We start from the raw sequence: 26121 nt of genomic DNA, 5'->3' as shown, positions 1-26121 counted from the left end.
GATCCTCTCATTTTACTCAATATGGGGTTGGTAGCCATTCTTACAGTGGAGTTCACAGTAAGCCACACATGGTGAGTAGTGTGTGGGGTTATTCCAGTATTTTCAGATTCAATTATTTAATGTTGTTGGCCAATATGTGATCCAAATCAAAAAAATATCCAGCATTGCCATCTTCCCACTTTTTATTCCTGAGAATATTTATGGCTTTAATAGAATTCAGACAACGTGGGAAATCAGATGTTGAGAAAATGAAATTACACCATGAACAGAGTAAATCAAATCTGAAAACGTGAATTAATTATTAAACTTTGTTTTGGTATCATTTATTTACCTTAAAATACAACATTGTCATCTTAATACTTCTTATCATACATTTTTTTGTTGTTGTTGTTGTTTTCTTAATTGGTTTTTACTTTAGCGCCATCTCCGTTCAGCAGTGAGCGGTGATGAGATGCTAAGCTACATTGAACATATGGACCCGACGCTCAACCGTGACCGCCGTGACGCAATCTTGACCGCCGTGACGCAACCTTGACCGCCGCAGGAAAAGTAAGTTCACTTCTGACCGCTGACGGAAGAGTTAGTAGCCTACACACGCGCAGTGATGGCTAACTATTTGGGCAAGGTTATAAAAGCCCCCCCCCCCCCCAAAAAAAAAACAACAACAACAAAAAAAAAAACCCGCCACAGCTTCCTCAATTTTTGGCCTGCGTCGTGTCTAATGCAGCATGGCTCCACAAAGTCAGTTATCGCCCGAAACAAATCTGAAACCAGATCCAATTTTAACAAAATGCATTCACAGAAGGCTGATCATTATTGGTGAGCCGTCACCAAAATGTGTTTGCGAGAGTCGCACGAGTTTTTTTTTTTTTTTTTTTTGAGGAGGGAAAATAAAGGGCAAACCGTGCCAAGGGGTTGGGCATTTCTCCTGACCGGACCGTGATCTTTACAACCTTTTTTTTGCTGTATTTTCAAGTGAGAATCATGTGTTGAGAAAGGCGAGAACATCTCCCCGCAGATGTGACAGACCGGTTGTCACCCATGACCAAGAGGATCAAATCTGTCATCAAAAATACAGGTTGACTTTTTTTTTTTTTTAAATAAGAAAGAAAAATAAAGAAAAAAAAAATGTAAGAAGCTCAGTGAAGAAAGGTGCTACTCACTTTTGTTCCGTTGGTGTTGGACTTTGGGGACTGGGTCGACGGTGAGTTTACAAACCCAGCAGTCTGTCCTGGTTTCGTGGTGGTCGTGAACTTTAAACTCAACATTACAACCTGCTAATGAAATGAGAATTATGTCAACACTTGGGACGGCCTACTGATCGCAGCCCCTGTTACTACCAAACGGCATGGGGGGGGGGGGGGGAAGAAAAAAAAATGTAGGCCCACAGGCACATTTTTACACTTTTAATAAATATATCGGCCTTTGGTTAGGATGCCATGTGGCAATCTGCACGCAAAGATTCTTGGTAACTGCCTTCTTCTTCTTTTTTTTTTTTTTTTTTGGCTAGATTTAATCAAAAACATCATTCAGACAGTAATGACAAATGCAGATCTCATGTGGGGTGTTTGGCGCGGGAGAGGACCAGTTTATATTGGACTGAAAGGCGACATTGCCATAAAAAATGTCTGACATCATCTCAGACTGCCACGGGCTGAGAACATCTCCTTTGGACTGTGGGTAATTCGGGCAAAACTGAATAGAAGGCATCTTGTGTAAATGTTAGGTATTTCTGTGAACATGTGTATCCTGCCGTTTTCATTTCACTTAGGCCACAACTTATCTGCCTGCGTCCTCTTCACTTAAGCTTTGCAAATTATAGCGAGTGGTGACATCAAACGTCCCCGTGCTGCAATTCATGTGTTTGTCGGAAGTTTCAAAGCTGCAACTCCCCTGCGCTCGGAGACGGTGCTGAACAGCGCCCTCTAGGCAGACGCTGCGTCACTGCCTCTCCCTGCCAAACAGCACCTGGACTGCCCTTGCGTGGTTATCTATGCCGTGTCAAAGCCAGTGTCAAAAGCTCTGCTGCACTGTGGGGCTCCTGAAGAGACTGACGTCAAAAGACAACTGTTTACATACAACAGCATTGTGTTAAGTATGTCTTCTAATGGCTGTGCTTAGAATATGTTGCCTCAAAGTGCATTCGGAGGTGTGTTGGAATGGTTTACGGTGCAAACGCAATTACCAAATACATCTTGTGCTCCATCTAACTCCGTGGCACAATGGCTGGATTGCATTTGCTGAGGGGGCGTGCAAGTGGGCGGTTAAAAGTGGCGCAACATCAAGTGCATGCCCTGTAAATTTTACACATGGGAACTTGCCATTCCCCACAGTGGGTAAGACACTTTTCGACTTAGTAATGTCTCCTCTGATGCCTCACCTGTTGGAGCTTGGCAGGTATTATGTACAGAGACTGTGCTGAGCCGGAGTGTGTGTTGAGGGGGTTGCTGGCAGCCCCTACTGTATGTGCTGGAATGTGCCAAGACTTGCTTTTGGGGTGGGACACCATGACCTCAGGCAATAGGATGGGTGGGTGCGACTCAACTCACTTAGAAAAGGAAAGGAGTAGTGAGAGATGAAGCGGGTGAGAATAGACAAGAATTACAATTCTGCTTAACCTTAAAGTGCAAGTGTCCAGAGAGGGGAGCACTGGATGACGTTCACTCAGAAACCACAATGCGGGAGGGAACGGGTTAATGATTTGTGTCATCTCAGATTGAGTTTATGACTCTTGACAACTGTCCACTTTTTAGTGCAAAAAAATAAAATAAAAAAAATTTCCACTTTACTTTTGCTTCACAGAGCGAGGGGGGGTGGGGGGGGGAGGGAGGGAGGGAGGGAGGGAGGAGGGATGGGAGACTGAGGGGGAATGCTGTTTCTTTAAGAGAGCGAGAGAGAGAGAGAGAGAGAGAGAGAGAGAGAGAGAGAGAGAGAGTGTGAGAGAGAGAGAGAGAGAAAGGGAGGGACCTCTTTGCCCTCCAGAAACCAGGAAGGGAATTGAGTTGATCTGCTGCTGCTTGGTTAGCGCATACGGGGCTTTAAGCTGCACAACAGTGAGAGGGAGAGAGAGAGAGAGAGCTCCGGAGAGGAGGAGAGGAGAGGGCTGAGCTAACCCACAACAAGCACCACCACGGCCATCGCAGGTGAGCTAAAGGCACCCTGCCATCCCCCCCCCCCCCCCTCTGTCTGCCCCGGGCCTGTCGAACAGAGGGGAGCAGTGGCAGAGGAGGAGAGGGAGGAATGAGGGAGGGGGCCAGAAAGGAGAGCAGGGTGGGGGGGGGGGGGTTTTGGTCGGAGAGGAGAGGTGGGTCGCAGCAGTAGTCCCTAGTCAAGGTTCCTCTTTTTTTTTTTTTTTTTTTTTTTTTAAATCCTGCTAAAGTACTTCCTATGTACTGCTCTGTACCTCTGAGGAATCTTGAGATAAAGTTTATAGGATGTGTTCAAAGCATTAACTTTTCAGGCAGGTGGAAGCACTTAGAGGAGGAGGAGGAGGAGGAGGGGTGGGGGGTTTCTTGAGAGAGAGGGTGGGGGGGGGGGTACTGAAGGAGGGGAAGGAGGAACCAAAAATAATTCTATTGAACAAGATACAAGCAATGGCAACAACTTTTCGGGACAGTGGTGATTGAAACTCCCAGTGCGGGGTAAGTTTGCGTGCGCTGTGCGCAGGGCATGTTGTGGTGGCATTGGACTGTTTAGAATAGGAATAAGTCACAATTTAGGTCAGGAGTTTTAAGTGTGTATGAAATGTCACGAGAGTGTGAGCTGATGTAAGAATCCTACTCCAGCGTTTCATCACCGCTCCAACAGTTGAAGCTGAAATGTTTTTATTTCTCCTACGAAGCTCTGCCCTGTTTTGATGGCTGGTCTGTACTTTAATACCTGGCAGCCTGCTAGCAACATACTGTAGTGTATAATTCAGCCCTGAGTGCTTACGTTAGAGCAGGCTTGGAGATAGTGGGGGTGGTGAGGGCAGAGAGAGCTGGGACTCGTAGTCCACAGCGGGGGCTGTAAACCAGGTCAAACAGGGTGTCGGAACTCTATATCCCAGAGTGCCTTGCCCTTGGCCATCCAGGAAAGGGAACAGCCGCCAGCCTATCCCAGCGAGGAGGTGTGGTGAGTGAGCTGCTGTCAAACCAATGAGAGGAGGGGATGCGGAGCTGAGTTGTGGGCTGAAAATAGAGGGTGGTGTAGTGTGGTGGTGGTGGCTGGGAGGGGAGGGAGAGGGTGAGGGGAGGAGGGGTGGGCTAGGTGTCTGTTTGTGTGGGATCAGGCAAGGGCTTGCCTGTATGACTAGGGCCACTCACAAGTTTCCTGTCTGGTAATGCTCTAGCCCTGCCCAGAGACGGAGGCAGCAGAGCTGGCCGGCTGGCAGGGGAGGCAGATAGGGCCGGGGAAACATTTTCTGCCTATTTGGTAAGCACTACAGAGACATCCAGATACACACACACACACACACACACACACTGTGTCTTTAGGCTGTGACTGAGAGGAGAAGAGACGGAGGAAGTAAATGCGGAGGAAGTAAATGCCATAGCATGTCCTGGGTAAAGGAGAGTGAGAGCGAGGGGGCTTGATAGAGTTCAGAGTTCTTGACCCACTTGCAGATAAAGGAGGGAATAGCAAATAGGTCAGTGCTGAGTGTAAGGTGCTGCACAGCATGCTGCTCAGAGAAATAGCCACTGTGTTGAAGTTTTAATTCTCGTCACTCTGACTTTCTAACTCTGGCCATTTAAACTCATTGTGCATTGTGTTGTTTTAATCCTGTTAAGTCACACTTTTCTTTTCATGTTTGTATCTACTCCTGTGATTAAATGGCACCGCTGCTATTATTAGTTGAGAGAAAAGATGAAGACAGTTGCACAACCTGTACTGCTGCTTCTTTAAGAGCGTTAAAGTAACTCCACAAAAACTACTGCATGTGATGTTTGCTGGACCGTGGCAGAGCGACCATGCTGATAGCTGTCAGGGTACAGGTTGGGTGTTGAGTAATACTTTATTTGAGAAACCTCAGTAAGTGACATCTCTTTTTGCTGAAGGGAACAATATGTGACACATCTCCTGACAGCTGAAATTCACTGGTAGGGTGAGATGCCTCAGCTAAGTCCATGCAATATTAAATATAATTTAAGCTTTGATAACTTTATGCACTATCCAGGAGAACTTCTGTGCTCGCTTGTTTTTCTCAGCTTCTCACACGACGGTCAATCTCATGACATCTTTTTCTCCCAGCCCACTCACCCCCTTCCTCACCAGCATGTTGTTAAAAGCAGATTCTAATCTTGCCTGCCGTGTAATGCTTGCATGTGGCTCGTGGTTTAAAGACTTCACAGCAACCCTGACTGCCTTCCTCGATAACCAGATGCATATTTTTTTGGCTTTGCATACTCGTTGAACCCGTTTTTTAAACGTGTGGGCACAGAGAGGGTACATGAATAACGCAGTACATAAAGACGCCCAAATGCTGGGAAAGTGTTTGGAATGCTTCTCAAAAGGTGGCATGAGGTTGATGGCTCTTTTTTTTTTTTTTGTTATTGTTATTATTATTCTCCTGTGTCACAAAAAATATTAGTCGCAGTTAATATTGTCTATATGCTACAGTCTGTGCTATTTCTTAGGTAGCGCTTTTTGAAGAAAAGTATAATTACTTCAAGTTAATTCCAGCAAGAGGTTAAACTGGGACGCCATATGTGTTTGTATGCGTTCATGTGTGCTTGTGTGCACGCATGCGTGTGCGCCTGTGTTACCAACAATAGACTCCAGGGGAATTGCAGGGGACTTCAGTGGCTGTGGGCAGGTCCAAGACACCACCCATCAATTTGGCGGTGAGGCTGAATACAGTTTGATATTCCTGTATGTTTGTGCCTACACCACTATGGCCCGAAACTAGCAGGTTCAGGCAGACTGAGAAGACAGGTTGCGTGATGTCGCCGTGGCAGTTTGAGGCTTTATTTAAGAGTGAAATGTTGGCTGTGTACAGTACAATACATGTAGCACTCATTATGTTTGTTCACATTTTAGTTATGCGGTCAAATGACCTATATCTTCAAATACGGTGAAGTTTTGTTGTGTTTTATGCCAAAGAGCATCATTTCTGTGCTGCTGGACTATATATGTGCATTTGAACAAGTTTGAACATGTATTTACAGTTTGAATTGTTTCATCGGCCTCCTCCTCCTCCTCGGTGAATGCAGCTTCACTTCCCCCTAATGTTTGGTTCCCCTGGTCAGCTGCTTAGTATACCGCAGCCTGGCTAGACAGACAGACCCCTCTCTGTTGTATTTCTGTTGTTGTGCTCAAGTCTAGGGGGAGTAAAGGGGCTTCTTCTGTTCTCTTCTGGGACATTTATTATGGAGAGGCCAACACAACCTGATCAAATTAGAGTTTGAGAGGAAGAGGCTGGGATGTTTCTCAGTGTGGGGAGACTTGAATTTTCACACTCTTGGAGTTAGATTATATTTTAACTGAGGGATTTTTATCATATTGTGATGTGAATTAATTAGTTGAAGGCGGTAGGCTTTTGTCAACAGTATAATTTATTGTTCTATTGATATTAAGCACTGTAGTACAGAGACCAGAAGCTCCTTTTAATTAAGCAGAAAGGCCAACTGATCTGGAAGGGGATATGTGACCAATCTGACACTGTCTGCATGTTGATTTAGTGAATTGCTTTGCAATGAAACAAGAGAGAAGATGGGTGGGTTGCATCGAAGGATGGTACGGCGCGGGCGGGTGGGTGGGTGGGTCCGCATCGCTTTGCCTCCTCAGCAGTGGAAAGGGGAAGTGGGCGATGTTGTGGACTGTGCAGTGCAGAGTCCGAGACGGAGATGGAGCAATGATGAGATGAGAGTGACAGATGAGAGGAAGGGAGAGGGGGTCAGACAGTAGGGACAGAGAGATCGAGCAAGCAGAGAGCTGGTCATCTGATAACAGAGCGGGTTCTGTTACACGCCTGCCACAGACTCGCAGGAAGTCGTCTTTTCCCCCGTCGGACTGCGCATGCACGGAGTGGTGCAGCCAGGGCACATCGAGCTCGCGGACTGACCAGCTGGCCAGCTCGAATTCGGCCGGACGGCGCTGTGTCGGGGTGTAGTGCTGTTTCTGGGGCCATGTGTTCGATTTTGTTGCACTTCCTGGTTGGCAGCACAGTGTCAGAGCACGTTGCTTAAACTAAAAGGAACTTAGACTGTGGATGTGGTTTTATTACACTGCAGCTTGAGAAAGTCCGGTGTCACAAAACATGTAATGAGCCTCATGAATTTTAGCAAATTAGTCACGGGATCACAAAATGACTGGCACCAAAGTAAAGAGAACTGGCGTTCCACTTTCTGTGGTTAAAACTTTACTTATCAATGTAAATGTCATAATGCAGCAGATTTTGTCTGCATGGAGTAACCATAAAAATAGGACGATCCGCACAATGCTTTATAGCACAGGACATGAAATACTATCTTATTATTTTCAGACCGCTTAAGTTGTTTGAACTGCATTAGTATTATTCTAATCTTTTTCTCCCTCATTTACATATGGCGGGGAATTTTTTTTTTTTTTTTTTTTTTTTTTTTTTTTTTTTTAGTACTCATTAAATGCAGTTTAATACAACAAAAATATATTTTAGAATTTAATGACCTTACTTTAGTTATTGTAACAAAAAACACATTTTTAAAAAAAAGTTTTGATAAAGCAGTTCTTCTTTGATCGTTCTGTTGTGAATTACACTTTGTTTTATGTTTGCCAGCCTGTGACTTTACAGTGGGTCAGATCGGCACAGTGCAAACCATCAAGAAAACAAGATCATTCAAATTTAGAACAGCTTATACAAGTACTTAGCAGTAGCCACAGATTTCACGATTGCAGTTCCTTTGCACATAACTTACTCGAAGGGCATCATAAAACCCCCCGCTGGCTTCCTCACATGAAACTTTGCCCAGCTTGTGGGTGGTGGTTACCTTTCCCTCTTATTGTCACAGGTTATACCAGGTAACTGAATGAGATCTCTTGAGTTTATCATTGACATCTGAGCCGGATTCCTAGGCCACCATGTGCTCAGGAGTTATGAGTGCGCTTATAAGTTTAACGCCCTGCCTCGCCCACTACCTTTTCACTGGCTTTGTGTCTGTGTTCTGGCAGCGCTTCCTGGTTAGTTTCTAGTGAAAGCTGCCAGGCCCTCGCAACTTCACTTTTATCAGTCTCTTGTCCTCTTCCTGCTTCGCTCCCAATATGACCAATAAGGTTTCCTTCCCCTCCTGCCCGCAATGAGTCACTTTAGCTGTGGCACTTACTCAAAATGGACTTTTCCCTAGGAATTGCCACCCCCCTCCCCATTCAAATTAACTTGTGATGTCCTCTTGGTCCCACCTTGAACCTTTTTGACCTGAATGGAGTGATTCCCTTGAAGCAGGATGAGCTTGAGTTTGTTGTTGCCATAGAGCCAAAAACAGTTGAGGGGGTTTGCGATACAGGGACAAGGGAGGAAAGAGAAATGAAACAGAAATTTTCATGGAAGCGTAGAGAAGATCAGAGGGTCTGACCAAATTCTTTGGCTTGTTTAATACTCAGTGTTCAGTTCTGGTGTTGCTACTGTATTTGTACTGCACTCTATTGTTTTGACAAACACTTCAGGATGTTGTAATGTGAATTATTCTGATAGAAAGCGAGCTACTGAATGCATAAATACTTCACCTGAATCAAATTTAGAGTAACCTAATAGAATTGTCTCTAATAAAATAAGCTAATAACACTTCAAGGTATTTGTGGTCAAATTAACAACTTCTCTGAATTCATTAACTGCCCCATTAACATGTATGGTTTAAGGGATCAATGCTTCAGTTATGTTTGCTCAGATTGTTCTTTCTTAGGTCTCTCAGTAGGTTTAAATTGTGGTCAGTTCCTTTGAGCCAACTAAAAAATGTTATCCTTTCAAGTTTGAGAAACAGTTTTCAAGTTTAAAAAACTTGAAAACTGTAAAGTTCTGAAAGTTCTGAATACATTTGTTTGTAGGTTACTGTGCGCTCTGAAAAAGTGTCAATAGGCTGTTTATTTTTATTTTTCCAGAATACATCTGAGGTTGCACAGGGTTAACAGTTTGTTACTTTGTATTTAGGAATGACTGGTATGTGTCAGACAAAGACAGAGATACTTTAAGGATGGAAATTCTGCAGACCTTCCAGAGATGATACAAAATAAACCCACTTTTACTAACAGCCACCACAGCCTGTTGTCATGTGTTTGTCGGTGAATGACAAGCAAAATGGGTACAACTGTCTTAGCATAGATATTGCTCCACGCGCTGCACAGTCAACTGAAATAACAGCAAAACCGAAACTGCTTCACAGGAGACCGTTTTGTAGATATATCGGAGGGGGCAGAAGGATGTCACGGATGAGATGAAGGTGATGAGGGCGGAGATGGGGTGGGTAGGTCCTCTGTTAAAGCAGTTGTTTGACTTGCAAAGCAGGCCTGGGCACTCATGGACCGGGCATGGAGAGAAGGCCCTTTTCCTGGAAGTGGAACGCCAGTGACACGGACAGCTGCTGTGCTGCTTTGTGCTGGGCTGCGGGCCTTGTCACCCACGGGTATGAATTAGTGATAAGGGATGTTTCAAGCCATGAGGAGGTGTCAGGATCAGGTTTGTTGCACTGTGTTTCCTTCTTTCTTGGTGCTCTTTGCAGGTTTATTCGAGGACAGGTAGCTGCTGCATGTAGACCTTAGCCTCCATGCCTTGTTGGCACCGAGTCAAGTTTGTGAATGTGTGTGCACGTGTGCACGTGTGCGCGTGCGCGCGTGTGTTTTATCTCCTTTCAGCTCAGCGTCTTTACCCCACAAAGCCGTGACCCAGGGTGAGCTGTGTATGTGCATGGGATAGCAGGCCACGCATGCTCACAGCAAAGCTCAGTCTGGTGCAAGCGCTGGAGAATTCTGCGTTAGATGAAAAGCAGGTCGGCTCGGGTCTGGATGGGCTCACGGAGATCTATTTCCACCTGCGAAGGACATGACCGGTAGCCATGTGGTTGCCCTTTCTCCTTGCACTTTCTTCCAGCTCACTCTGCTCTTTAGCCCTCTCTCCCTCCTGTGTCATCACTCTTTGTCCTCGTCTCCCTGCCCTCCCTCAACATATTCAGATGAGGGATTGGATAATAAAATTTGCTCTTGCCATGTCTGTTTTCATCAGTGAAAAGACATTGGCGGTGTTAGCAGAGGCTTTGTGGTCAGCTGCCTATCAAAATTGAATTAAGAGAGACGGTACAGTAAGGAACAAGAAACAGTGGATCCATCAAACCTTTAACCATTATACAAACAAAACTGAATTGTGTGAATACATATGTTACCCGTGTTAAAAACAACCAATGGATCATGACGAGCTTAAACAAATGTCCACCCCACCCTCCTGACTTCCTCACTACAGAGGGCTTTTCTTCTTTTTCTTTTTCTTCTTGAAGGCTTTACCTAACTCTGACCTGAGTTGACATGTGGCCAGATCTCAAGGTGTGGGGAAAGATCGGTGTTTCTTTTAACACAGGTGAACAGGTACAAAAAAAGGAGAGGCATCCAGGTTAGGCAGGTTTGATAGTGAGGTGTAGTGTACAAACATACCAGGAGGGCTGATCTGAAGGAATGTCATTTGAATGCTCTTGTACAGAGCAACACATTCAACGCATCCCTAACCACCCCCCACCCCCCTCACTCCCTCCCAGCATTGCCCCCTGCTGGGTCTCCCTGGCAGATGGAGAAGGGGGGGGGGGGGGGGGTTGGAGGGTGCGAATGTCCTATATGTGTGTTTATGTGCACGTGTATTTTGTGTTATTGATGTCGCAGTGATGTTGGAGTATTTGCTTCTCTCTCTCTGTGTGCGTGTGTGTGTGTGTGTGTGTGTGTGTGTGTGTGTGCGCGTGCGTGTGTGTGTGTGTGTGCGCGTGTGTGCGTGTGTGTGTGTGTGTGTGTGTGTGTGTGTGTGTGTGTGTGCGTGCGTGTGCGTGTGTGTGTGCGCGTGTGTGTGTGTGTGTGTGTGTGTGTGTGTGTGTGTGAATAGAGAAATCGAGGATGGCTTGTTGTGCCGAAACCCCCCTCCCACTGCGCAGGCTTCAGTCGATCATTTTAATCTCCCCCCACACGTGAGCGAGGGGACAGGCCTTTTCTGAAACTTGGCACACGGTACAGGGTGGGGTAACCAGCTCAGACCGGATTGACAACCTCCCTTTTTAATACTGTTCCCTTGCAGCTTGTTGCGTGTCCTCTTCCTCCTCCTGTGGAGTTTTTCCACAGGGTCCCACCCCCCTCCGCCTCCCCTTCTCCCTACCCTCCCCTTCCCCCTGCCCCTCCCCTCCTCCACCTCCCTCACTGGCTCTCGACTGACACCGAGTGCATGGGCTGCACGGCCCAGCTCCCAGCATGCACTCTGATCCCCACAGCCTTCTGCCTATCTGTCCTTCACGACCTCTTGCTTGATTACTTGCACACACCCATAGATGTATACAAGGAAACAAAGGAAAAGCCTCCCAGCCACTTGCACACATATAGTACATAAACATCTATACTGAGTCATTAACCCACAAAATTGTTGAGCCCCCATTTATTCTGTGACATCAGAAACTATTCGTGACATCAGAAACTATTTGTTTGCACACTGTCACCTTTCTGTTTTGCAGTACATTTTGAACTACACCTCATACATACATCATTTGAGACTTGCTTTAAAATCAGTTCCAAGCAGTTGTGATTTGCAGCAATGTGATGTTACCTTAACGTAAGGCTTCTCTCCTCTGACTCCAGCCGCTCTCTCATGGCCTCACAGTCCAGCAGAAATGAGTGAAATGTTTGAATTGGCTGTATTTGCAGTGATTCGTTTTTTCAGAGCTCCTTATGTGAGCCTTACTCACGACAAAATAGATAGAGTACAGCAGTCAACACGTGGCAAATGTAAAATACTTTCTGTGAAGTTCAGTTTCAGGTCAGGGACATATAGAGCACAAAATACCTGTGTTAATTTGATGTGATCTTTTTTTGGTATTAGGATGGTGTCGTGATGAAGGATTTTGATATGGTGGGTTTCTGCATGAGAGCAACCATTATCATGGATACTGTCAATGTGTTGGTGTGAAGAAAAAGCAGAGACGTTTTTGCATTGCCAAGATATTAATGAATAAAGATGATCTGTTCAAATTAATTATTTGAGATTTTAAAGACTGACACAGTTTATGTGGATGAGGGTCAAAAGCATAAATATATAGGTCAGAAATAATTATCTGTTTTTTAATGGTCATATTAGTTCGTACACCAGTTCATGTATGTGTACCGTTATACAAGTTTCAACTTGTCATGGCTGGTCTCTGTGTCATTGCAGGTTGTTTGTCGCATTTTGCTTTGAAAGCTCTCGTATCAATATTTTGATCTTCAAACCAGGTTTACATCTGATAAGAGTGCTAATTGGGAAACAACCTGATATTACCCAACTTTGTAGAAGTATGTCAAATTTCTCCGAAGAGATTTCAAAATTTGTCTGTACTTCATTGTCTTTCCTTTCTCTCCCATCCCTCTGTTCAACTCTCCTCCTCTCAGATAGGCAGACGGACAGACGGCAGGACGGATACACGGGTGGGGGCTGTGCTTGGCGGCTCGGCGGCAGGCTGGTGGAAGATGTCGTCAGGAGCCGGTGGGAGGGGCGGAAGGCGGCTCAGAGGGACAGCGAGCAGCGGGGGTGGAGGAGGGAGGGGAGGTGCAGGAGAGGCAGAGGAAGGTCCTGTGGGGATCCCTTTCCCCGAACACAGCGCAGACATCCTGGGCAGCCTGAACAAGCAGCGGCTCAACGGGCTCCTGTGCGACGTGCTCCTGGTCACCCAGGATCGGGAGTTCCCAGCTCACCGCTCCGTCCTGGCGTCCTGCAGCTCCTACTTCCACAAGCTCTTCACTTCAGGGGCCGCCGCCGACCAACAGAACATCTACACCATCGACTTTGTGTCAGCGGAGGCTCTGGGAGCTTTGCTGGACTTTGCCTACACAGCCACATTGACAGTCAGTCACAGCAGCGTGGCTGACATCCTTGCTGCTGCACGCCTCCTGGAAATCCCACCTGTCCAGGATGTCTGTACACACCTGGTGGACACCAAAGTGCTCTCCCCGCCGGTACGAGACCATTACGGAACTAGAAATAACGTGTTAAGATGAACCGTACTACGTCTGAACTGTGCGGTTCATGCTGAATAGATGTTTTGTGGCGCTGAATCTGGTTCATTCACATAAAGAATGGGGTGTCCAATCATCATACCATCCGCCACATGAAATAGTCAGCATAAACAAGCTTACATCATGGGCCTTTATCAGTCTCTCTCACTATGCCAAACACACACCCACAGCCTTTGGGTTAGCTCAACACTTACTCATGCTGAGCCAACAGTGTTTGTGGAAGGACAGCATGCTCTTTCACAGACTACCGACACAGCACATTGCAGCTTCACTTCAACGTGATCAAGTGTAGCTGTGATATGCTGTGTCTGACTGCATAATGCTTCACATCATGTGATTATCACAGCTGCGCTTCACTCTGAAGATTTCATCATGCAGGACATGTCAAACTCCTCCTTGGACTCCTGGGTGTTTAATCAAATGGCCCCAAACTCTTACATCACAGTTTGTAGCGCCATGTCAACATTTCAGACTTTCTATTGTTACATGTTATTGAAAGTTTACTTCTTTTTACAACCCACAAAGACTTCATTTGTCATTTTTAAGAGTTTGAGAAAGTACCAGTGAAAACATAGATGCGGCTCTATGCTGCTTTCTTGGTATTTTTCTAAATATATACACAGCAGTGAGTAATGTGTTTTGTGAATTAGTTCCTATTCTTTCATCGTACATGCCTGTAGCCATGAGCACACTGAGCCCCTGGGTGTGCATCCAGGATACCCAGATAGTGATCTGCCAATGCTGAAAGGAATTACAGTTGTAGATTTAGGTCTGTCCAAGTCCGCTTTCTTTAGCTGATGTGCTTTACGGAATGTGATTTTTTTTAATTTTTTTTTTAAACATCCTTTTTTCTTCCTTTTTTTTCCCCTTTGTGTTTATTTTTTGCACAAACGTACACTGACCTTTAGTTTTCCCTTTTACTCCCTTTTTCTTGTTCCCTGTCATGTTTCACCAGGCGGGCAATGAGCGAAGAGATGAAGAAGAAGAAGAAGATGAGGAAGGCAAAGGCAGAGGAGGCAGGGAGCAGGGGAACCGGGTGCGGGCCCGAGAGTACCTGGAGTACTTTCAGAGAGGGGCACACTGGAGCAGCAGCTGCAGCACGCCAGAGCTCAGGGACCTGCCCACAAACCTGCACTTTAACCACGGTAATGGGGGGACACCCAGCAACGGGGCTCCCGCTGGCCTCGGTGAGTACTACTCCCCACTGGCCCTTGCCTTGTCCCAGGCCCCTACACAGGAACCAGAGGATGAGGAAGAGGATGAAGAGGAGGATGAGGACGGGGACGCAGTGCAGGGCAACGGAGCAAGCCTGGGGCCATCTTTCTACCCTCCAAACCAAAATGGGCACTTCTACCTCCCCCCTGAGTCTAGGCTGGGGCAGGAGACAGAAGTGGAGGACGGTGGTAGGGAGGTGTTGGTGAGGGAGAGGGGTCCAGCCAGTGCCCTCCTGCAGCAGATGATGGACTCCATTGAGAGGCAGAAAGAGCGTGCAACGACCGGGGAGGAACAGGGAGATGGGGACGACCCCGACATGGAATTTTACTTGAATTATTTTAGCAGCACCCAGCATGAGGATTCAGCCTCGGCTGCTGTAACACAGGGAGTGTCGCCGCTGTGGTCACGAGGCAGTACAGGCCATGACAGAGCAGGAGGAGAGAGGGGGGTTGGTGAGAGAGGCAGTGGGGGTGGAGGAGGTGGAGGAGAGAGGAAGATGCGCTCTAAGGCCTTCCAGAAGTGCCCCATATGCTCCAAGGTTATTCAAGGAGCCGGCAAGCTACCCCGCCACATCAGAACGCACACGGGAGAGAAACCCTATGAATGCGCCATCTGCAAAGTGCGCTTTACCAGGTAAGCCCAATTAATGAATTGACTGCCTCATGTCACATGTACTAATAGTCTTGGATTTGGCACAGTGGACAAAACCGCCCGGCAGTGGGAAACACCCTGAAGCCAACAGCAGGAGTATTAACGCTAACCAACTTAGCCTTGCATTAAGGAGGCAGCGCAGTTTGTGAATCTAAATGTTTGCCATGATCTTGGACTGATTGAGCACTAACCATCGGGAGGCAAATGCTAATCATACCGGCATGTTGAATATTCCAACTCTAAGAGAGGGGCCTGGATGGTTATAAAGGTCTGTTTTATTGTGAAGCCTTCATAGCAAAGTCCTGGAATTTTAACATAGGGGTCCTATAAAAGAAGGCTGTGCCATGGTCGTGTTATCTGGTGGAAGGCTGCTATAAAGTGCTGTGCTCTGATACAAAAGGGGATTACAGGCCCTGGATGGTGCTCCAATGCAGTAATGTGAACTTTTGATCTCTGGTTATGTTGATTATTGCCGACGGCAGAGTAGTTACGCCACCGCCACCTCCTCGCTGTGTCACTCCTTTACCTCTCCAATGTATAACTGCCATGTGCCGCTCAGATAAATGAAGAGAGTCTACAGAAGGGCACTTGAGTGCAGTTTCTTTGTATTTAGGAGTCCCGCCTTTTCCTTGAAATCATTCCTTTAATTAATTAATCAGTGGACTTGTGCTTGAAATAGATGCAGTAGGCTAGAAATACCCCAAACCTCTGCTGGCATGGCAGGCAGGGAAGACCTATCTGAATTTACCTTCTGGCTAAATTTGACCGGCAGTGGTAAAGGGGGCATTGAAATCTTAATCCTGTTTGATCAGGGTTAAGAGTGTGCCTTGCACAGTAATAAATCACTCCTGTCCTTTAAATAATTCACCTCTCTCAGTGTGCTACTTCGTCCCAAGGCTTCACCCTGAGTTCATGTGTGCGGCTGCACGTGTGCGTTTCTCCACACTGGAGTACGTGTTCTTTGCTTAATTGTTATGTTTTGGGCACAGTTCGCACAGACCTGTAGGAGTTGCACTGGGTTTATTTGTTTGCTCGTATGACGGCTAATCCACTTACGTGGCTTTTACATGCACACCGATTGCTTCGTGTGTGTGTGTGTGTGTGTGTGTGTGTGTGTGTGTGTGTGTGTGTGTGTGTGTGTGTGTGTGTGTTCAAATGTAGTTGACTTAACTACTCTCGTTTGTTTGGGAGCCCTCTGCCCCGGATGCAGAAGGGTTAGACGATTTAAGAGCTCGTTAGGGAGAAAGATAGTAAGGGCTAAAGGGGGGAGGGAAGGACAAGAGTCAGATAAAGGCCAAGGCAGCCTGATAAAGTTCAGTGGGTGGTGTATCATCACAAAGTAAAAAAAAAAAAAATGTTCCAGGGTGTAATGAGACAACTTTAGATTTAAAGTAAGTCGAGTCATATTTTGGTCTTGTTTTGACCCGAGTGTAATTGTGGTCGGAAGTAAGTCTTCCATGTTGGTTATTGGATTTGCTTAGAAGTGACACCTACTCTTATACAAAATTCAGTCAAAACCTGACTTTTGGGAATAAATCTAAGCTGCAAAATGTATGATGTTTTACAGACTTATTCAAATTTTAGTCCTACTGAATGATAAATTTCAAGTTTTCAATTACATTTTTCAGCTGCAGTAGACTTTAAAGTCTGCTCACAAAAAACACAATCATCTTTTGGAATTTGTCAATTGTCATCATTTTATCCTCAAAGGAAAGTTAACTGGAACCATAAAAATGCCATCTGACAGTGAACATTGAGCTTCCTTGTCACTCCACAATTCTGCTCCTGTGTGCAATTCTACAGATAAAAATGTAAGGTTTATGGTTTCTTCTCAGTTGGACTGGCTACCCTCACAGGTCTGGAAGAAGTCCAAGAGATGGCTGTTAAATAGGGGGGGGGGAAAAAAACAACCAAAGCATATTACGTAGGCCACTGTACATGTGAGAATCGATAATATATTTTGAGTTAATGATGTATTAGCCCTTGATATTACATAGTTTGATTAGTAACCGAGGCCTAAAAGAAAGCCCAAAGCTGTGTGTAGTGAGTGCATTCAAATAGATGTGAGCTAATCCTCTAGTACATTTGAATATTTTGTCTGGGTATTCTTACGTGATATTGTTTATTTTTCTCACTCTCAGGCAGGACAAGCTCAAGGTTCATATGCGGAAGCATACAGGAGAGAAGCCTTACCTGTGTACACAATGTGGAGCTGCCTTTGCTCACAACTATGACCTGAAGAACCACATGCGTGTACACACTGGCCTGCGCCCCTATCAGTGCTCAAGCTGCTTTAAGACTTTCGTGCGCTCGGATCACCTGCATCGCCACCTCAAGAAGGATGGCTGCAACGGCATCCCCTCCCGTCGAGGCCGTAAACCTCGGGTGAGAGAGCCGGGGCTCCTTGAGGCCCCCCTGGGCCTGCTGAGTCCCAGCTCCGACACTGGCCCCGGGCCTCGAAACATCAGGGGGCGACGGCGTCCCGAGGCCATCTCAGCAGTGGAGGCGGAGGATGCTGCTGGAGCAAATGCACACAGTCCTCAGCTGCAGGAGCCGGCAGGGGAAGCAGGGCCCTAAGACTGGAGGGCCGACAAGGACACTGCTGGACACCGTAGTTACTCTGCACCGCCTGTGAGACAGGCCAGTGAACAGAGAGGAGAAAAAACATGCAAAGGCAATTAAAGAAAAAAACAAAAAAACAACAACTAACTTTTCCTCTATAAACCAAATCAGGGTGTCACAAAAATCTAATCTTTATATTTCTTTCTCCTATTAATTTAGGAAACGGAGTAGACTTGCAAGCACTTGAGTTGGTTTATTTGTTTAAGAGCAAAGAACGCTTCAAATCATGCACCCATGACGTCCACTTTCTGGGCCATTTCTTTCTTTGTAATCTTAGGGGTTTTATACCTTGGCATATGTGCTTAGGCAAACGTGTGATAGATACAAAGAAACCCTGAGCAACTATGCAGTTGATTTAGATTTTTATTGGTTTTGTCCTCACAGCCTTCAAGCTCTGGGAAAGGTGTCATTCAAGCACCTTCTGGCTGCTGTACGGGTGAAGCGAGGGCAAATCCTCCCAGTGCAAACAACTCTTTTTCTATTCTTTTGCAGGTCTGAAATGTACAGTTACCATAGAAACAACATTGCCACAGTATGGCATATGCAAGGAAAACTCACCACAGTTTTGATGCAACAGTTTTTTTCCTCTGTAAATGTTCCAGAAAGAATGAGGCAAGGGTTTGATTGAAGTGTTACTTACTCTATGAAATGCATTGTAAGGAGCTATGGTTTGTCTTATTGAAAAACAAATTCACGTTGAGTCGAATCCACTTAAATGGGGGCTCGCCAATTGCAGGTCTAGGGAATACGAGGGGTGGAGGGTTTGTGTTTTTAAAGCACTACCATTGTCAATGTATATGTTGGCTTTACTACGTTGCCTCTTATCCCTCACAGCCCTGCAATGTCAGCATTTTTGTTTTCCCAATTTGATTTTGTCTTAATTTTTTTTGTCGTTCCTTTTGTTGACTGCTTCGGGTACTTGACACTTTATAATTGTATACATGTATATACAGCAGGTGGTGATATGACATTGGCCCCCTCGTAATGCTGAGGTGTACTTACCAATCACGTTTTTTCCTCTTAGGCTTGATGTCATATTTCTCACGGAGTGAAGCTTGTGGGTGAACGAAACAAACTGTATGAATGTTCGATGAAACAAAAAACAAAACAAAAACATTGAGTAGCCCATTTGTCCTAATCTTAACACTTGACATGTATAGTTCCTGCCCAAAGGATGAGGAGGTTGAATGAATGAATGTGCTTAACTTTGTGCAGTTTTTCGGAATCTGTCCTTGTGTGACAAGGCGCGGGTAGCATTTAACCAACCGCAGGTTAAAAGATTGGCAGGGAGCCCAGGTGAGAGAGTGACAAAGAGTACGAAGGAGAGATAGATGAGCACCTTTTTTTCTACGTTTGCACAGCTTTACTAAAGATATCCAACAGAGCGAGAGAGGGAGAGAGAGAGAGAGAGAAAGAAAGAGGTATATTTAAAGGAAGTGGGTTGCTGTTGGGTGAGGGAGTGAGAGGAGGTTTATGTATCATGCTTATTCCAATCTTTTTGCCCTTGGGACCACACAACCGTAAGGCAACCTGTATGATGAAGAGAGCAATAAATACCTGTCCAAGTTGGGAGGCCAAATAGGAGCGCAGCTGCAGCTGGTTGATGGGGGAGGGGAACAAGGGGAAGGGGAGGGGGATCTCACAATGTCTGTTGCATTCCAAAAAATAATCTCCCCCAGCTCAGCCACGTTTCCAGGCAGGAGGGGATCAAATCAGGCCTTTTCTCTCCCTCTCTCTCTCCCTCTGTAGTCCTCTAATGCCCCCGAACCAGCCTGGAGGGGATATTATTATATTAGAGCCTGGTGTTACTGTGGGGAGGACGCCTGGTGCTGGCAGTTTAGTGTGCGAGTGTGTTTACATGTCCGTGTGTCGGTGTGCATGTGTGTGCGTGGCAGCCAGGGTCCCCGTGGCCACATCATCAGTGTGTGAGTCAGCCACAGCCTGTTCAAACATGCACCCTGAGCTGCCAGCCCCAGTGCACTTTCTCTGTCTCTCACACACATACACACATACACACACACACACACACTCACTCACTCACTCACTCACACTCACTCACTCACTCTCACACACACACACACACACACACACACACACACACACACACTCACACACTCCTCACAGGGTCCAGGTATCCTGTAGAGAAGAGGGGGAAAACACCAGAGTTGACATATCTGTTTGAATATTGTCAGTGACTCCCATGCATCTGGATTTGTTAGTCTTAAAAATGTCCCGAGTTGTGTTATTGTACTCCAAATCCAATGTTATTTTCCATACTAGCACATTGAGCCTTTGAGTCAAGAGAACATGCGTGTCATTTAGAGCCCCCCCACCCCCACACACTCCCCAGCCCACCCTATAATTTCTGCAGTAGTGCTGTAGTCCAACTATCAGTCCTTTTGCACCTTAATTGGAAAGAGGCAGGTTATGAATGCACTTTGTTACTGAGGAGGGCACTTTTGTCAACGAAACGGGTACTTTGAAACAAACCAGTTGCAAATGAGATCAGTCCTTTTTTTTCTGTCCACGGTGGTGAAGTTGAGCTCCTTCACTGGTTTTGTTCAGGTTTTGACGACAAGCTGCCAAAAAATATTTTAAAAAAACAACAACAAATCAAACCAGTAATTTACGAGTTTAGATCTTTACAAGAGAAGCGTGGTCGGTTCACATACCAACATGAGACTAAATAATCGATGAAACTGAATGCACTTGAATTTTGCTGTTAAAAGAAATCTAGTGATTGTCTTTTATGTCTTAATGTAAAGTAAGGGGATCGAAGGAGGAGGTAGACGAACAAGAGAGGGCACTGTGTGTGTGTGTGTGTGTGTGTGTGTGTGCGTGTGTGTGTGTGTGTGTGTGTGTGCGCGCGCGCCGTTTTTTTTTTGCGTGCATGTGCACTAGCATGCGTTGTTGGCTGGCAGGCTGGAGCAGGCTGGAGGGTCTCAGGACAACCCAGGATAAACAAACTTCGTGTCTACCCCATCTGTTAACCAGCTCCTCTCGTGTTCTCGGACGTACCGCGGTGATAATAGGTCCACGGTACCACAGAAGCAAAAATACCATATTTTAAAACGACGCATTGGGACAGTTGCTTGTTTACTTCACGGCTCTCTTGGTGCACATTTGCATAACTCTTAGTTTACCCTTGCTGGTCATCGTCAGGGGTTGGCCAGGTCTGGAGAGTTTTAAGTTTCTATTTTTTGCTTCTCTGTAATGATAAAACTGAGGTTTGTTATATTGCACAGTTTGACTCCCACACGCAGGCGGTCCAGTGTTTGCTGGGTAATCTAATGTCTCGCTGGTTTGTGATCTTTATGTACAGTGGTACTTGGCATGGACTGCTCAAACCCACTTTTATCTTGTTGTAGCAGCGTTTTTAACCTGTCGAGTGCCGTGAGCCATCTCAAACACAATATTTTGTCGGACCTTAATGTTTCCCCAAATGTCTTGTGTTGTTTGTTGATTAATCGAAGCTTTTTTTTTTGCCCTCCATCTTAGTCCGCTGCAGATTAGAGATATTGAAAGTATCATTTGTCCAGACTGGACCTCCCTGACTGAGCCACACACAGATGCCCTCCTCTTGAATACATATGCAGAAATGTGTGTGGAATCATACAGATATTTACTTGAGTTTTCTCACTCTGTGTATCCTTGTGGACAATAGAATCAGAGGTGTAAGGATGTATAGCTTTTTCTGTCTTTCACTTGTTTTTCTTAAAATAATGTGTTGTGCTACAGCTATTTTTTTCTAACTATTTCACATGGCTGTGCATGTGTGTGTATGCTAGTGTGTATGTGTGTGTGTGTGTGTGTGTGTGTGTGTGTGTGTGTGTGCGGGCGCATGTGAGGGTGGGTGGGTGGTGGGTGGCTGTGTCATCGTTTTGGGATGCTGTGCCAGGAGGGTGGGGTAAATGGGTGCTTGGGTGGGGTTATGGATAAAAGCCTGATAGCACTGGAAATGGTGCTTTAGCTGAGAGAGCAAAAGTTTGCACTAATGTTAAATGTCCTTGTCCTGCTTATGGGAGAAGGACAGGAGACCTCAGAAAGGCCTGCGAGTTTCCATGAGCACAGAGCAGTGTGGTTCATACTCAATGGTCTCATAAAGAGTCCATCCAACCCCTCCATAGAAATAATCATGTACAGTATATTAAGAAATATACAGATGTCCAGCAACAACAAATACCAAAGGAGAAAAAAAAGGCTTTTATTCAAGTCACTGGGCATTTTAAGCTACCAATGTAATGTTGGATTAATGGAGTTTTGTTGTTTAATCTGAAAGCTCTTGAAAAGAGATTCTGGTTGTAATTTTTTTTTTTTTTAAATCATATTTGCTCTTAATATTGTGAAATATTCCAAATATACAACATTTAGGCAAGAAGCGAAGCTTCTCCGAAAACATTTGAAACATTTGAGTTGGTCCTAATCTGATGGCTGAGATGTTCTTTGTGAAGGTGCCAGAGATGCTGATTCCAATTCAGACAGGATTTTGTTTTTGTCATGTTTAGTTCGCTGATGGATAATCATGATGAAATATGATGTTATTTTGAAACACTGCTATTTTGATCACTGCTGAATTGGATGATTTCAGTTTGCTTTTCTGCAGAAGTTGAACTGAATTTCAATGTTCTCTAAATGAAACAGACTGTGACTTTGTGGCCTTGTCTGGGCAGCTCGAAGCTTGTTGTGCTTTATGTTTCCAGACAGTCGTATTGTGCAGTGTGGGGCTGAGGCTCACTCCCACCAGGTGGACAATGCGGCATCAAGGGCCACAGTGTGCCTTAATGTGGGACAGGGGTTGACAAAACTTGTACCTTTTTTTTTTTTTTTTTTTTTTTTTTTTTTTTTTTTAAATACTTTTCTTGCCACATTTTAGACTAAACTGTAAATGTTGATTGGCTTGTTACTGAAATGATCTGTTTGAGCTTTACTTGAATGAATTACTAAAATTCTTTGCGAGCCACTTGTTCAGACCTGTGTCTCTATCAGCCTCCATGGCTCCACAACTGGTGTGTCCCCGGCCTCAGCCCCAGACCAAGGTTACTCTGACACAGGCTACACTGAGACAGTCTCACAACTTCATTGCAAGAGTTTTTTTGTCCAAATTGACCTTGACATGTTATTTTTCCTATGCTATTATCAAAGATTGTTGGTGAATCTATCCGAGAAGGCCATAAAACAAAGACGATAACAACAATGATAACTGTAAATAATCAGACGAAGCAGGACGGACTGACTGTTATTCTTGTGACTCGGGGCAACAGAAAGGGGACTGATTGCTTTTGCTTTGTCACTTTGCTGCACACCTGAGTTTTATTTTTTTTTCTGTGTGTGTTTTCCATCAGGCTGTTGATGCACAGCAAGCTGAGCGCAGCATATGCAGTACGGCACTATGCACAGCGTGGCTCTGGCACTTGCACAGACAGCCCTGGGTCCTTCAGATAGGCAGGCTGCTGTCTGTTGGCTGCTCTCAGTCTTTCTCAGTCTCTGGGGATCCAAAGGTTGGCATAGAGGGAGGAGGATTGAAATACGGATGGGAAGGGAAGGCTGAATGTTGTTTTCAGGGATGAGATTAGGAAGCCCAGGTGATGGGCTATTTGCTGAGCAATGGTTCAGTGTTGGTCCTCTAGGCTGGTAGGAATTGCATGGCCACAATTAGAAACATAACTCGAACGAGGGCGCCACAGATTTCACATTGGGGAACTGCAACAATTAAGAAGAGTGTTGCTGATCTTGTTTGTCTCTATGTAAGTACTACTCAGGTGGAAAATACACTGCTATGCATTGGGTTTCAGTGTCTGCTCAGTTTATGGTATGTCTAATCACACTTCGTGTTACTTCTCCATCTTTTTCTTTCTTTGTTCATACCCATATTTAACGTAATAGTTCCCAGAAAGATTAAAGCACGAGCAGTTCCCTCGTTGTAAAGTGGCTGCGACCAACCTATTTCTCCATCTAATATTGATCCAGTGAATTGTTTGTTGGAGGGAAGGAAGCCACTCGGGATTCAGTCTTATTAGTCAGACTGTAACATTTTTGAAAGGAGATGGGGTTGGAAAAGCACAGGGGAGGGGAGGGGGTTGTTGTGTGTTCTCTTACTTTCTTCTCCCATCGCTCTCCCTCTCTCCGGACTCAGTCTACATCTTTGCTGCCGAATGGCCTTTGATCAAAGATCACACACCCTCAGCAGGGGAATCAACAAGAGCAGAAAGGAGGGAGAGGGGATGCCGTATGGAGGATGAGGCAGGTTCAGTTTGTTGTCACCTAAACCAATTTAGGATACATTCCATAACTTCATACTGTGATTCCCACTTTGGAGTTTTTGGCAGATGTAAAAAGGATATGTGTCTGAGGCAGCGGAAGGAAGCGGTCAACATTTTGCAGTTGACCGTTTCAGTCCGTCTCTCCAGCCTCACTATCCCATTACTGTGTGATAGACAGACGTGAAGACAGACAATTCAAAAGCCCCCCCCCCCCTCTGTGTAGCGCTATCAAACTGCCTTTTTTCAGCTTCTGCGATTGTAACAAAAGCACTTTGCGAAAGGCCATCCTGAATATGTGTGCTTTTATTTTATGGTTGTCACTATTGTTATGATTTTGTCGTCCCTGTCTGTGTTTTGTTGTTCTCTCAGTGCAGATGATTATTTAAATGCGAAAATATATATAATTAAAATGGAAAAAAAAAAAAGAAAAAAACTTGAATATTTGGTATCTAGATTGAAGATGGCTCAAAGTGCCACCTCATCTGGACAAACAAACGCATCTCTGTTCTACTACCACCGTACCTGTTATGCAGCTTATTGCATAGTCACACAATAGCGGTGGGGGGGGTTACAGTACAGACCTCCCTCACCTGCTCTTTGCTCACTGTCTCACATCTTGTTTGGGAGAAAGGTCATTTGATCTCATTTCTGGAGACTTTTTCTTGGAAAAAGTAACCTGTTAAACAGTTGCAAAGCTTTCTGAGAAGGCTCGCTGTGCTGAATGTTAAACATGCAGTGTTGTATCTACTGCAGAATCTCTTTGGCTGCAATAACACCCTGTCTGTGGAGGTAAAGGCTGGATCTGGTATCCACATAGAGTTTAAACGATCACGGAAGACCGGTGATAGGGCCAAATGACCATCATTTACATTTGCAAATCAGTACAGAAATTAGTTTTGGCCTTAACATCTGCATCAAATCAAGATTACTGCAATAGAATAGAAAGATTAATACGGATCATAATGAGCATTCAATAAATCTATAGTTGAGTAAATGGTTTAACTTGGGAGAGATGAAATAGGCTACTATTTATAGATTGAGTTGTAACTGTGATTACTATAATTCTTGACAGAGATTTTTGCTGATGTACATTTTAAAGTGGCAGAATATGACCCAGTTCTCAAATCTGGACATTTAAATCTCACACTGAATCACGTAAGGCAGAAAACTGCTGCTGCGCATCTCTGTGTGGTAAAACCTGTATTGCTCAGCTGATTGCACCCCACTCTGTGTATCACAAGTGTATCCCAAAGGCAGAATACCTGCTCACTACTATTACTAACTCAAGGGACTGCGAGCAGAACATGAATGGATGTTTTTACCTACAGAGCAGCAGATGTTGTTTTGTTTTTTTTGTACCTACATGGTTCATTGTGGATTTACTTTTTAAATAACCCCTTTTCTTTTCAAAGAGGTTTTTCTTTTGTTTGCGTAGAAGTCTGTCAGTCATATCTGTTGAAAGCTGCAGGGTGGGCGGGGGGCGGGGGGGTATAGGTGATTCTTTTTTTTTTTTTTTTTTCAGAGAATTTGCACTTTTTGGCGACGAAAATAAATTGTATTGTATATGAGACCACTAAATCCACACAGTCTAAACCATATAATTCCATTTTGTGTCTTTTTTTTTTTCTGTTCTTCCTTTTTTTTTTTTTTTAATATATCCAAAAATGTCTGGCATCTGGTTGTCTGGTTTAAAGAACATAAAATCTTTCTATTAAAAATGATGGTTGCAACGTTTTGTGTGGATAATTGTGTTTTTTAACAGAAGACTCTTTGTTCGAATGGTCCAACGTATCTACAGGAAGTGTTATGTTTGTTAACTGTACAGTGTTTATCATGTAACACTTCCCTGTCAATTCACTTTTTACAGTTACAAGGATGGTCAAAATCACAGAAACACTTTACAGTTAAATCAACACCTGTCTGTCAAGTCTCAACAACAACAAAAAAAACCTGACAGGGTTCACTTTGAATGGTGTGTAATCCTACAGGACAGCATTGTAATTGTATGGGATTACATAGTTTTGACGTGTTTATGTTGTTTGGTCTGAGCAACGACATAATGCTGCCACATGAGATCAGTTCAGTAAACCAACCAGAAGGTGGCAGTATTATCACTGTTTTTATCTTTTGAGGATGCAGTGAGCTTAATTTTGCTGCCACACATAACTGCTCTCTCCCTTGCTCGCTCTCTTGCTCT

The 26121-nt window shown here is 44.9% G+C and overlaps 1 protein-coding gene across 7 annotated transcripts; it reads left to right on the top strand.

Annotated features, from left to right (window-relative positions):
- The first annotated feature begins 2955 nt into the window (after positions 1-2955).
- Positions 2956-19051, top strand: zbtb7a (zinc finger and BTB domain containing 7a). Of its 7 annotated transcripts, none has more exons than XM_069150233.1 (6): positions 2956-3143; positions 4331-4413; positions 12008-12037; positions 12553-13116; positions 14132-15024; positions 17184-19051. In XM_069150233.1, the coding sequence occupies exons 3-6, from the start codon at positions 12020-12022 to the stop codon at positions 17617-17619; spliced, it is 1911 nt and encodes a 636-aa protein (XP_069006334.1). In that variant the 5' UTR covers positions 2956-3143; positions 4331-4413; positions 12008-12019; the 3' UTR covers positions 17620-19051. The 7 variants fall into 7 exon arrangements, with proteins under 7 accessions (XP_069006334.1, XP_069006335.1, XP_069006339.1 ...); XM_069150239.1 differs by lacking the exon at positions 2956-3143 and adding an exon at positions 4004-4113; XM_069150234.1 differs by lacking the exon at positions 4331-4413.
- Positions 19052-26121: the final 7070 nt, after the last annotated feature.

This window comes from Embiotoca jacksoni, unplaced genomic scaffold (assembly GCF_022577435.1).
Source record: "Embiotoca jacksoni isolate LCO1_2020_lvr unplaced genomic scaffold, fEmbJac1.0.p SCAF_16, whole genome shotgun sequence".
Classification (NCBI taxonomy): Eukaryota; Metazoa; Chordata; class Actinopteri; family Embiotocidae; genus Embiotoca; species Embiotoca jacksoni.
The sequence above is the reverse complement of the archived record's forward strand: the minus strand, read 5'-3'. Positions and strand labels throughout refer to the sequence as shown.